Source organism: Cordyceps fumosorosea (assembly GCF_001636725.1).
Source record: "Cordyceps fumosorosea ARSEF 2679 chromosome Unknown scaffold_23, whole genome shotgun sequence".
Taxonomy (NCBI): Eukaryota; Fungi; Ascomycota; class Sordariomycetes; order Hypocreales; family Cordycipitaceae; genus Cordyceps; species Cordyceps fumosorosea.
This window is the reverse complement of record NW_017387323.1, coordinates 63,495-75,808: the sequence shown is the minus strand read 5'-3', so window position 1 is coordinate 75,808 and position 12,314 is coordinate 63,495. Positions and strand designations below refer to the sequence as shown.

The 12,314-nt window shown below is 55.4% G+C and overlaps 5 protein-coding genes across 5 annotated transcripts; 3 read left to right on the top strand and 2 right to left on the bottom strand.

Annotated features, from left to right (window-relative positions):
- Positions 1-1,543: 1,543 nt before the first annotated feature.
- ISF_07591 (Transcription Factor IIF, Rap30/Rap74, interaction) lies at positions 1,544-3,652 on the top strand (the record flags this gene model as incomplete). Its single annotated transcript, XM_018851194.1, has 3 exons — positions 1,544-2,869; positions 2,923-3,376; positions 3,441-3,652. The coding sequence occupies 3 exons, from the start codon at positions 1,544-1,546 to the stop codon at positions 3,650-3,652; spliced, it is 1,992 nt and encodes a 663-aa protein (XP_018701504.1).
- Positions 3,653-3,899: 247 nt separating this feature from the next.
- ISF_07590 (Bud13) lies at positions 3,900-4,889 on the bottom strand (the record flags this gene model as incomplete). Its single annotated transcript, XM_018851193.1, has 1 exon — positions 3,900-4,889. One exon carries the CDS (start codon positions 4,887-4,889, stop codon positions 3,900-3,902), a length of 990 nt encoding a protein of 329 aa, XP_018701503.1.
- Positions 4,890-5,306: 417 nt separating this feature from the next.
- ISF_07589 (hypothetical protein) lies at positions 5,307-7,625 on the top strand (the record flags this gene model as incomplete). The annotated part of the gene is made up of 2 exons (XM_018851192.1): positions 5,307-5,839; positions 6,383-7,625. 2 exons carry the CDS (start codon positions 5,307-5,309, stop codon positions 7,623-7,625), a joined length of 1,776 nt encoding a protein of 591 aa, XP_018701502.1.
- Positions 7,626-8,256: 631 nt separating this feature from the next.
- Positions 8,257-9,657, top strand: ISF_07588 (Snf7; the record flags this gene model as incomplete). The annotated part of the gene is made up of 2 exons (XM_018851191.1): positions 8,257-8,306; positions 8,373-9,657. The coding sequence occupies 2 exons, from the start codon at positions 8,257-8,259 to the stop codon at positions 9,655-9,657; spliced, it is 1,335 nt and encodes a 444-aa protein (XP_018701501.1).
- A 213-nt stretch (positions 9,658-9,870) lies between these two features.
- ISF_07587 (DNA repair protein, Rad18) lies at positions 9,871-11,209 on the bottom strand (the record flags this gene model as incomplete). Its single annotated transcript, XM_018851190.1, has 2 exons — positions 9,871-10,646; positions 10,714-11,209. 2 exons carry the CDS (start codon positions 11,207-11,209, stop codon positions 9,871-9,873), a joined length of 1,272 nt encoding a protein of 423 aa, XP_018701500.1.
- Positions 11,210-12,314: the final 1,105 nt, after the last annotated feature.

Below are 12,314 nucleotides of genomic sequence, written 5' to 3'. Positions count from 1 at the left end.
CCGTAGAGGGCCCCCTCGGAGTATGATTGCTACACTCATTGGATGACATTGCGGCGGCGTAAGCTGGAATAGTGCGAGTACATGGAACGTTGAAAAGAAAGGGTATTTGCAAATTCCAACGGTAAGTTGCGAGCTTGTTTTGGGACGGCTGCGGCCACCTTATAATCAGGTTTCAGCACTAAAAGGGCGTCCGGTGCAATCGATCCAAAGACGTAGCGAGAGAGCGTCCAGGCCGATGACAGGCGATGAAGGGCGGATAATCCCCGAAGTGCGTGATAAAACTATCCAGGATATGAGACGGTAGTAAGAGGGCGAAGAGGTATACGAAAGTTGCTGAATTGCACGGTTGAGGCGATGAATTAGAGTGGGATCGGACTGCAGAGGCGCAGGAACGGTGATGCCACGCGAGGAAAGCCAAACTGAGCCGGAGTTTGATTATCACGCCCACTGTGTGACGCTGAAGATGAGAGTATCGCGTAGCAGGCGGGTACGACGATAAAATAAGGCGGCAGTTGAAGGGCTTGCGAGAGTTCGGTTCTGACGAGAATGTTTGCCTGGTTACTGCTGCGAAGGCGCCCGTGTGTCCGGAAGTGTTGTTGTGGAAGGGTTTGTAGTAACTAGCAATGTCTCGCGAGTATAATGAAGGAATGATGAGTAGCAGATGGAAGTGAATCAGGTGTACCGGTTGGGCGCATGATGTTTTGCGGTGCTCAGTCTACTGTGAAGTTGGGCGGAGCGCGGCCGGCGGCGGCAAACTTGGTTGTATGACAGGTGAGGTACCTGATCCTTCGTCGGCAAACAGCGCAAACGGATGTATCTCTCCGAGCTGCTCTGGGCACCGTAAAAGCAGCATCAAGTCATGCCCCACCTTTTTGTTAAGTATGTTGAGGTACGCACTACAGAGATAGCTTATAATAGAATCCGTTTTGGTGCGTTTTATATACAAATGATTTTATTTTTCATAGAATGAATGGTAATGAGAGCCAATGCATTCGTTGTTCTGGTGATACAGAGCAATCGGCTGCTACCACAGACTGTGTAGGGCTACGATACGTGTGACGTAGCTACTGTACCTCATACATTCCTTGACTTTTGTCATCGTGGTGTTGGCTAATAAAATTAAGTACCGTTTTTTGCTACTGTATGATTCGCTACAACTAGAGGTCACCGGGGTTTTTCCGAAAGCGCTAGTCCTAAATTGTCACCCAGCTACTCGCCCGCCCAAGTAATTCATCATGCTGCATCATTGTTCGCAACAGCAGGGTTAGTAGCTTTCTTCAGGCAGCAAACTCTTTGTTCTTTCATCCACCGCCGACCAACTATCCTGCTAGACCTTTGCATACTACGCAGATATAAACGTGTCATATCTTGCGCAGCTCAATTGCCGACATACACCCGCCCCGTCGCCTAGGCGGTGCGACGCGAGCTCGCGCCGTTCACACGTGCGCATTCGATCCCGTTTGCTGCGCTGCGCGATCGTACGTCGACCCATCTTGCTGCCCATTCTATCACTCTACGTCTTTTCCGTATCATCGCAGTCAAAATGAGTGCTCCTCCGCCCAAAAATACGAATGGACCCCCTAAACGAAAGCCAAATCCTCTGCGCCCAATGCGCCCGCGCCCGAAGCCTCGCCCCATCCCCTCCGATGCCGTCAAACGGCCAGGGCAGAAGCCATCGCCAGGGCCAGCAGCCGCTGGTTCGTCGGGGCCAACCATAACGAATGGCAGCAAGCAGAGTCTCGAGGAGCTGCGCAAAATGTATGGCGGCTGGTCCGAGCCCCCGCCATCATATCCATACACCGACATCCCAATCATGACAACCAAGAAGGCTCTGCTTGAAGGGATTCGTTACCATCTTATGAGACTCTCCTCCACCAAAGCTGATGGGCGACCCATCGACCCGACAGACCAGGAGGAGTTTGCCAGGCCCGTTACCCTCCACCGGCGAGACGCTCGCTTGCCGCCTCCGGGGAGAGTAGTCAAGGAAGAAGCACTCCAGCGTCCTCCTGTCGATGAGCAAGAAAAAGAGAGACTAGCGCAGATCAAAGCTGAAAAGGAGGCACAACGCGCCATCAACCAAGCCAAAATCGCACCTGTCGCCAAAGAGGTTGTGCCTAAGAAACCAAAGAAGCAAAAGGAAGAGCGAACAGTGTTCAACAGAGGCCCCCGTACCGCTGCAGCAAAGAAAGAATCCGATCTGCGTTACGAAGAGGCATTACCATGGCACCTTGAGGATGTGGACGGTAAAAATGTATGGGTTGGGTCTTACGTTGCTGCTCTCTCAGAGTCCAGCGTGGCGTTTGTCATAGATCAATCCGTCTTCCGCATGGTACCTCTGGAGAAGTGGTATCGCTTCACAGCAAAGCCGCATTTTCAAGCGTTTACTATTGACCAGGCTGAAGAGTACATGAACAGAAAGATTGATGTTGGCCGATGGGTCATGAAGGACGAGGAAAAGAAGAATGGCCAGCAAGACCTGGAAGCTACACGACGAATGCTGTATGGCTCAGGGATGATCAAAACTGAGAGTGACACTTTCAAAGCAGCATCCCGTGCCGAAAAGATGGAACACGATGAGATCGACATGTCTGGAGACGAGTTTCAGGATGACGATGAAGCGCCGATGTTTGAACGGAATGACGACGAGGATACCAAAGATTCCAAGGAGAGAATCCGTCGCGAACAGCTTGGTGCCAACCTGTTTGGCGATGGTGATGAAGGCAGAGTCGACCAAGAGCTCCGGCAACAGCTAAAAGAAGAGCTGGAGCGTCAAAAGTTTGGCAAGGCTACTCGAAAGGCGCTGATAAAGAGAGATCGCGAAGATATCTACGAAAGCGACAATTCTGAGGACAATCCTTGGAGCAGCTCTGTAAGCATTCTCCTTCGCTGTTGTTGAGCTATGAAAATACTAACCCGTTTTAGTCTGACGAAGACTCTTCAGATGAAGAAAACGAAGAGAAGAAGGAAGACGACAAGAAAGAGAGTGAAAACAAAGATGACAAGGATGACAAGGGTAAGGGCAAGGCATCGGGTGCGCAGGGCTCTACCACACCGCAAGAAAAACAAAAACACGGAGACAAAAAAAGCAAGTCTCTCAAGCGTGCAGGATCTCCTGCGCTATCCGAATCTAGTGGAAACGAGTCATCGCGGAAGAAGATGAAGAAATCTGTCGTCACCGCACCCGGGAGCCGCGCCGGAACACCTATCCCTGGCGCTGCGCGCAAGAAAAAGCTCGGCGCAGGATCTACGAGTGATGGCGAAGCCACGGCCGGCGAAATGTCAGACGGTGCTACTGGTCCCAGGAAGAAGATTAAGCTTGTCGGAAGCGCCAAGGGAACTCCGTCCGCGTCGCGGGCCGGAAGTCCGGCTGCTCGTGGTATGCCGTACTTTTTTTTTTCAAAGAAATACTCTGTCCCCCTTAATGCTAACTCGCACAACAGGTCCATCACCGCCACCTTCATCCTCAGGTATAGAGCAATGGGAGATTCTGGAGAAGATCCCCGACAGCGGCATCAGCATCGTGGACCTTATCAAGCCCTTCCAGTCTCGCGTCGGCACCAAGCCTGGCCAGATACCCAAGAGCGAGTGGATCAAACTTGTTACCCGGCTCTGCGAGTACGGCCCGGACAAACTGCTGCGCAAGCGCAAGTAGAAGAGGGCTTGAGCCGAAACTGCGGATCTGCAGAACCTATTTCATTGCCGTGGTGGGTGGCTTTGGACGAGCTGGTTTCCAGATATCCTTGCCTTGAGGAGTCGTTTAGTTGTATAGTTGCCCTGGGCGCGCAAGCTTATCGTAAAACTTAATACACCATTATTCTGGCATTTTATTAAGGAAGCATTGTGGCGTCCATGGCGCTCTCATTTCACTAGTACTGGGTATCTATTCTTCATCATCCGCGCTACTCATCCATCTGCCACGCGTAGTCAAGTCCCTCATTTCTCTTTATCCTATTTAGGGCCTTGAAGCGCTCCGCCTCGAACCCCGTGCCCCGATCCACGCCATCCCAGCGGTAGCCAGGCTTTATGCCGTAGCGATTCGGCGGCGCCGCGCCCGCGTATGCCGGCCGTCGCTTCGACCTTCCCTTGCCCGTCGACTCCTTGCCGCCGCCGCCGCTGCCGCTTATGAACTGCGCCATCGGGTCGTTCCACCGCTCCTGCGCCTTGAGCTCCCTGTTCATGTCCTCGTCGTCCGCGCCGCGGGCGAGCGGCATCAGCTTGGCGTCCTCGAGCTGCTCGCGTCGCGCGCGCGCCTCGGCCTGCTGAACCTCGCCCTTGAGCGCCTCCTTGGCGAGACGCTCCCTCTCCGCGGCCTCGGCGCCCGCGCGGCGCGCCTCGGCGCGCTTCATCGAAATATCGATCCGTCGGCCGGTTGCGTCTCGGTACACCGTCTCCTCCTCCGTGGCGTTCTTGCGGTGCCGCTCAAACTCCTTGCGCTCCTCTTGCTGTCGCCGTCGGAGCTGCGCGGAGACGGTGGCCGCGGACTGCAGCCCGGCGTGCGTGCCGTCGCTCATCTTGACGACGCTGGGGCTTCCCTCCACCAAGGGCATCTCTTCATCCTCTGCTCGCGCGGCGGCAGACTCGGCAGCGGCAGAGGCCAGGATTGCGTCTGCGGCGGCGGCCTCGTCCTTGTCCTTGGTCGCGTTGTCGGCGCCTAAGCTTTTCCAGTTGTTTTTCTTGGCTCGTCGGAATTCGGCCGATGCGCCAATCACTGTAACAGGTCCATCTTCGGCGTCGTCATCGCCCTGTGTTGTCTGGCCCCAACTTCCGTCGTCGTCGTCGGTTATAAGTAGGCCGCTGGATGCTGTGGCCTGCTTGCGCTTCTTCTTCTTTGGTTTCGCATCGGCAACGAGATATTTATTCGCAAGGTAATTGGACAGATCAGAAGGCATTATTGTAAACAAGAGAACTAGGCTTTGGTGGAGAAAATGCCTGTCTTTTGATGCGGAATCTTGGTACACAATAAAAAGCTGGAGCTGTCACGTATCGCTGTGCAGCACTTTAGATTTATGCAGCTATCAAGAAATAGCAACCGCGGCTCTGCCCCGCTAGAGTGATGTGGGATGGCGTCGGGTCGGGCGATAGCTCATGCAGGAACGTGTTCCCAAAGGTCGCCTGGAACAAGAGACAACCCGATCGTGCGCCACTTCACGAAGTCTTTTTCATAATTTGCTCCTGTGAAAATAACATGCCTATTCGACTGCAGCAAGGGATAGCGTGCGACCTTGCCTCTCCTCATCCCGCCACATGAATTGCTCAACTACACCGCGAAGCTCGGCCCGGACGTAGCGCCGCCAAAATCGCCTCTCATGGCGCAACCACGACGCGATGTGCCGCCTGTGCAACCCCTTAAGGCATTCCCGACCGCGGCCTCTGTGATTCAGGTACCGAAGAGGGGACAAGTCATACCGGCGGGCGACCCCCTTTCCATGTCACAAGGCGACGTTTCGCTGCCCTTTCGTCGGAGCAACCCCTCGGCTGCCTCCCTCTACGCCTCAACGCTCTCGCCGCCCGGCTCCCGATCGATGTCACCGTCCGGCCGCGGCTCGCCTTCGCAATACCTCGCCAACACTGTCTTTGACGTAAGCCAAGGACGCGGTCTCCCCGAAAACGCCAGCGACAGCCCTGGAGAGCCTCTGAACCTGGTCTTGAGAGCCTTTGTCCCGCATGTGGCTGTGTACCCGTCAGCGGATACCGAAGCTCTCGTTCGCGAAAAGGGGTTCAAGAATGGCCTGTGTGAACTGCTTCGGCCCTTCGGCGAGAGAATAAACGGCAAGGTGAATGTGCGAGATAGCAATGGCGTCAGCCGCATAGCCGAGGACTTCTCCATTCGCTTTACAAAGTTTGGGGCCAACATAGAACATCCAGATCCCGCCATCTCGGGCCAACGGCCATCCTCGACGGGTGAAAAAAATGGCCTACAATCTGCTTCCTCCAGAGATAAGGCGATATTATCGGATGTTGAGGCGGTAGTTGACAGACACCTGGCTTTCGCAGAGCAGGCCTTCCAGACATCGCCAAACCACGAGGGCCTGAGAAGACAGGGGCTTGATGTGGAAACTGCTTCCCCTTACTACGCCCTATACCTTCGTCGACTATTATCTGGCTTGCCAATAACACCACATGAAACTTTTGCTCACCCAGTCGCCTGCGTGGTTGCGATCAGCTCACGCAACGAAACCCCAATTGAGGAACTGCGCAGACTATATGCTGAGACGAACCTAGGCGACAATAGATTGCCTGCTTGGGTTGATGGGGAATATTTACGATACTATGTCCTTGTTCATGATGAAGAGAACGGAGACATTACAAAGTCTATGGCTTTGTTTGAACAGATGAAACGACACCTTGGCCTTCATTGCCATCTCTTACGACTTCGATCCAGCCAAAGCGCTGAGACAGACGACGACAGCATCCCACTGCCACGCAGTGATTGGATGACTGCGGCAGAAGAACTTTACGACATTAAACGCAGCGAAGATGACGAAGACTTTGACGATCCATCCCAGTACATATTCGAGTCTGATGCAACTGCAATTCGCACATTCGTCAAAGAAATGGTTACACAATCCATTGTACCCACAATGGAAAGACACATGTCTGTGTGGAATGATCAAGTTGCATCACGGCGTAGAGGAATTACCGGCAAGTTCATGAACCTGTCACGCAAATGGACTGGATTTGGTGGCGGAGGTCGAACCTCTGTCGGCGGTGGTGCCAGTAGCAAGGACATGTACGACCCTGCCGGATTCTATCACGCGACCGCTGCGGAAGCCATCATGCGAAAACTGGCCGACTTTGCCTTTATGCTGCGAGACTGGAAGCTTGCTTACTCAACATACGATCTTTTGCGACCGGATTTCAGCGAAGCAAAGGCTTGGAAATACTACGCTGCGGCGAATGAAATGGCTGCAATTAGTATGCTCATGATGCCCCAGCAGCTGACCTCGAAAACCCGATCAGAAACCATCGATCAGATGCTCGAGTCAGCATTCTACTCATATCAGACTAGATGTAGCAGCCCATATGGTGCCTTGCGAAGCCTCACACTCGGCCTTGAGCTCTTACGTCTGAGGGGAGGCTCAAACGTCGACGATGCTGGAAGATGGGGGCTGCGCCTGCTCGAGTCCCGCATCCCCGGCAGGGTGGGCGACGCTCTCACCAAAGAGCGTCTAGCGATATGCTATGCCTCCAAGACTGGCATCGGCAGCTGGAACTGGGGCAGCCGCCGCCGGAAGTCGGCCGCCTGGAGCGTCCTGGCTGCGGAGGCGTGGGCGGAGCAGTCCAAGTTCATCCCCGCGCAACGCTGCCTCACCGAAGCGCAGAAGACGTACCGCCCACGGGAGGCGGAGGACGAAGCAACCACGCAATTCGCCACTGCAATGGCCTACGTGGACGGGCTTCAGCGCGAGCTCGCAGATAGGCTTGGCCATGCCGATGAGGCGGCAGATGAATCGGCTTTTGAGGCGTCGCAGAGTGATATAGACGAGGAGAGCGAGGCTCTTACCGATATGCGCGCGCGGAGGCCGAGCACGATTGCCCTCGGGGGACTAGAAACGGCGCCGCTTCGCACGGAGCAGCCAGATGTGTCGGCTCCTGATGCTGTCAGTCAAGAAGGCTTTGATTAGGTGGCATCCTGCGTGCAAGACCCGTTTGGTGCCGGAGCGTGGGCGCATTCACATAGATACGGATAATCATCTCCTACGGATTACACTCTCAAGATTTGCATAATAATTCAACCTTAGGCTTTATTAATGTACTTTTCTCCAAGGTCCGATAATACTTGGAGCACCCGTTGTATGCTATACTCTGCGTTTAACATGGTTCCCTGTTGGACGTCCGAAGCTGATGGGCGGTCAATCTAGCCGACGGGTGCAACTGAAGTTTTAAGCTTGAGCTCTACGAGTCCGAAATGTAAACGATAGGAATATATTTAAACTCAATGGACTGTTTCATTATACTCGCAGATAACGTACTCTTTGCTTTATAGAGCTGTCATGTTACTTGTCAGACAAACGCTAGGGTCGGTACCTTATCTATTTTAGTTGCTAGTCCAGGCATCCACCTGCTCAGCGCAGCGACGCGACTTGCAAGCATTCACAGAACAAACATGTCACTACTAACAACCCAGTGACCGTTGACATACCCGCTTGTCCAATTATTTTAAGCATACGGATTATTTATGCCCTGATTAAGTCGTCGATCGCTTGTTTTCTTTGTTCTCTAGCGCCTCATTCCCGCGAAGGCCTGCCCGCCACCATGGGCGAGCTTGCCGAGTTTCTCACCCATAATGATACGGCCTTTCGAAAGTACGTTCCCTTTGCCACTCGCGCGCGCCCGTTCTGTTCAATACTAATATCTTTTTCTCACTGTAGGGCCAGACTCCCTGCTTTATACGCCGACTTTCGACCGCAGCGAACGTTAAACCCTGATGGCTACAGCGCGAACGTAACGGCGTGGCGTCACGCGCTGTCGCTGCTGGCGAGGCGCGGCCTCCTGTCGCAAGGGGCAAACTCGAATAAATTAATACTAAGCCTGGACGACTCGCTACTTCGAGAACTGGAAAGCCGGCAGTTTGGGCAGCCGCTGGCTCTCGGCACCGTGGTCCGCGAGTCCATCGCTGCGCACGCAATGTTTCCAGCGCAGACGTTTCTGCAGGCCCAGCAGAGCGTGCTGCAGAGGAGTTGGTCGGGTGTGCCATGGGCCATCGTGGGCTGGACGCTGCGGCAAATCGGCCTCGTGGACCCGTCCAGAGGCGACGACACGCTACCTAAGGGCCAGTACGTGCTGCTGGAGAACGTTGAGGCCGCGGCGAAGCAGTTCTACGACATCATGGCCGAACATACGTCCAAGTTTGACCGCGTCTTTACCAAGTCACAGTTCTACAATACATTTGCTTCGGATCTCATACAGGGCCAGCGACTTTCCGAGGCGGACATAAATGTGTTGCTGTGTTATCTGTCCCGAGACAAGGGAATTATCGAATACGACGGCAGCATTGTACGAGTCAAGGGTGTCGGGGATCAGACCGGCATAACAGAGGACGACAAGGCCATCGCCTCGCTGAAGGAGGTCACGCTCAAGGTCAAGCACCAGGCGGATCTGCTCAGCGCCCGGATCGACGAGCTGGAGCTGGAGGCCAAGAAGGCGCTCGCGCGGAAGAACAAGGTCTCGGCGCTGGCCGCACTGCGGCAGAAAAAGGTGGCCGAGCAGACGCTGTCCACGCGCTACGCGACGCTGGGCCAGCTCGAGGAGACGGCCGACAAGATCGAGCAGGCCGCCGACAACGTCGCCATCGTGCACGCGCTCGAGGCGTCGAGCGGCGTACTGCGTAGCCTCAATGCGCGGGCTGGCTCGCCGGACAAGGTCGGGGCGGTCATGGACGAGCTGCGCGAGCGCGCGGCCGACGCGGACGAGCTTGCCGCGATCCTGGCCGAGTCCACGGACGCGGTGCCGGTCGACGAGGGCGAGGTCGACGACGAGCTTGCCGAGATGGAGCGCGAGGCGGCGGAGAAGGAGGACGAGAAGCAGGCGGAGACGGCGCAGGGCATTCTGGAGACACTCCCCCAGGTGCCGGCGACGTCGCCGCAGAAGGTGCCGGCGAGGGAGAAGTCGCCCACATCGGAGACGGGTATTGGGAAACTGTCGCTGGCAGAGTAGAAGGGACGGTCTGGGGTGATAATATTAATGATGTATCATGCAAGTCATTATCTGTATGCTGCTGCTTCCATTCGCAGCTTTTCGACTCATGTCCCGCTTCAGCGCCGCAAAGCAAAACTCCAGTTCGTTTTGTACGCAACACAAACACCTAAATGCCAACCCGTAATAGAAGTACATGCATAATATACCTTCAAGCCGAGGATTCAAATTCTTTTATAAATACGGTTCTTGCATGACACCGTTAGCTTGGCTTGATATTGGCGCTGCCCATTCTTCCGCCTCTCCATTTATGGTCGCAGTCGCTGCATCTCCCGCGCCTTGGACTGGTGACGCTGGAATCTCGTCTAGATTCGACGCATGCGCCGCTCTCGCGCCACCCTGCTTCTCCGCCGCCTCCTCCTCATCCTCCGCCGCCGCCGCGTCATCCGCCTTCTTCTGCGCCGCGAGCCTGGTCCGACGCGCGTCCGCAATCAGGTCCTTGAACGAGTCGCCGTGGCGGGCGGCCCACGCCGCGCCGTCAAACTCCTTGTCGCGGACCGCCACGCGACCCATCTGCGCGGAAGCCGCCCCCGACTTGCCGCCCTGCGTGCGCTCCCAGACGTCCAGGTCGCGCAGCAGCTCGGCGCGCCGCCGCGGCCGCGCGGCGTCGCAGTTGGCGTTCCAGATGGTGAGCCACTCGCGGTGGCGCCGCTCCAGCAGCGGGCGCGGCCCCTGGTTGGAGATGCCGATCTCGGCGAGCTTCCTGCGCAGCGCCTGCTCCTTGAAGATGGAGTAGCTGAGGGAGGGTAGCCGCTCGAGCGTGCTCTGCTGCCGGCGCGCCATCTGGCCGGCCGGCAAGGTCTGCTGCGCCGTCGTCGGGCTACTGCTGCTTTTGGGTCTTTGCGGGCTCGCTTCGGCGGCGCCGGGTCCCGGGCACGACTCGAGGTGCGAGAACACTTGCCATTCCTTCATTCTCCGTTGGCACATGGGGCAGGGTACCAGGCCGTCGTCTTGCGGTCCCTCTCTGTTAGTGGCAATGTTCACACGCCCCGTCGAGGAAAACGATACGCAACCTACCGTTTTCTGGTTCGAAATCCTCATCCTCCAAATCTTCCACCACGTCTATACTCGGCGCCGGTGGTGTAACCTCGGCGCGGCTACTCAGCCTGACCGAAGATCGTAGTCGTTTGGAGCGCGCCTCTGGCTGTGAAATCTCCGCGCCACCGTCTGCTTTGCGTTTCGGTGACGACTTCTTCTTCTCAACGCTGGCGCTGCGCGCGAACTTAAGCGCCTCCTCCCTAGCTTCCGAAAACGCGGCGACGGTCTGCTCCATAGACCAGTTGCTCCGCAGCTTCAGCTCCTGGTCGGTTGCGCGGCACAGCGGACACTTGCTGTCGCTGGAGAGCGCCCGCCGGATGCATATGGAGCAGAAGGTGTGCGCGCAAGACGTGATCATGGGCGTCTTGTAAAAGTCCTTGCACACTTCGCATCGCAATGACGACTCGACCGCGGAAAGGCGGGACAGCGGCGTCGATAGCCAATCGGTCGAATCGGCCACATCTTCAATGGGCATGTCGGCGGCGACCGTGAACCAGATATGTCGGAGTGGCTAACTCAGAGCGCAAATGACGGACTGCCGCTGGATGGAGTCTTCTCCTTGACTGTCGGAGTTGAGATACTATCGATAGATATCCCCAGGCTGTGAAATGGGGCTCGGGGGTCGCTCAAGAACCTCGGCGCAAGCAAAGTTGAATCTCGAGATCCCAATTCGCGTCGCGAGAATGCAGAGAAAGTCTGTGTGTCGCTGTCCTGAGTTCCATTTTCGGGCGGCGGGCACACCTGTTCGTGGATGCGCCGAGCACCCCCTTGCTGGTACTCCGGGGTTTGTCCGAAGGTACCTTCACTTGTCACTTGTACCTGGCGAGCACATCTCTAAGCGCCTGCAAAACGCAGCATTCAGAAAGCATACAATACCGTAAAAAAAAATATATATATAAGGTCAGCATAGGTAGCGTGATATGGAAAACCTAGTCGAAAGTTCTCTATACTTGAAAAGAGCACATCTTCATGTTTTCAGAGGCCGCCAAGAGAGATCCATTAACAAAAAATGTCGACATTTACGCCAGCACAGATAGAGAGCTACCAGCAGCGGCTGCGCGACACTGAGCGCCCGAAAGACTATGCCCTATCTGCAGACACCTTGCGACTAGTGTGGAAGCGAGGAAACAACCGTCGGCCGCTCCCGCCAAATCATTCCTTAGGGTTTAAAATTAACAAAGTCCGCCTAGAACGACGATGGAAGGCATTTTGCGACAAAATGGAGATCGAGGATTGGAAAGCCGCCCTGAAGGGCATATCATATGAGGAGAAAGGGCTCGGTGAAGCTTTTTTTCGTCATCTGATGCATGACGAAAAAGGGCGAGGCATCGAGGCTGAGGGTACTATCCGAATATATCAGAGAAATCTCAGCGCCTTGTTCAAGAAGTACACAGGTCGGGCGATGGAAACCATGCTCAGCGACCATTTTCTGAAGTTCGCCCTATCTGAACTTACGCCATACTACGGATTGAGAAGGAAACCCAAAGCGAAGCCGAACATGGGACCCGATTTTTTCATGTATCACATATATTTTCTTTGGGTGCGAAGCCAACACAGCTTCTTCATCGGACTGGATAGGA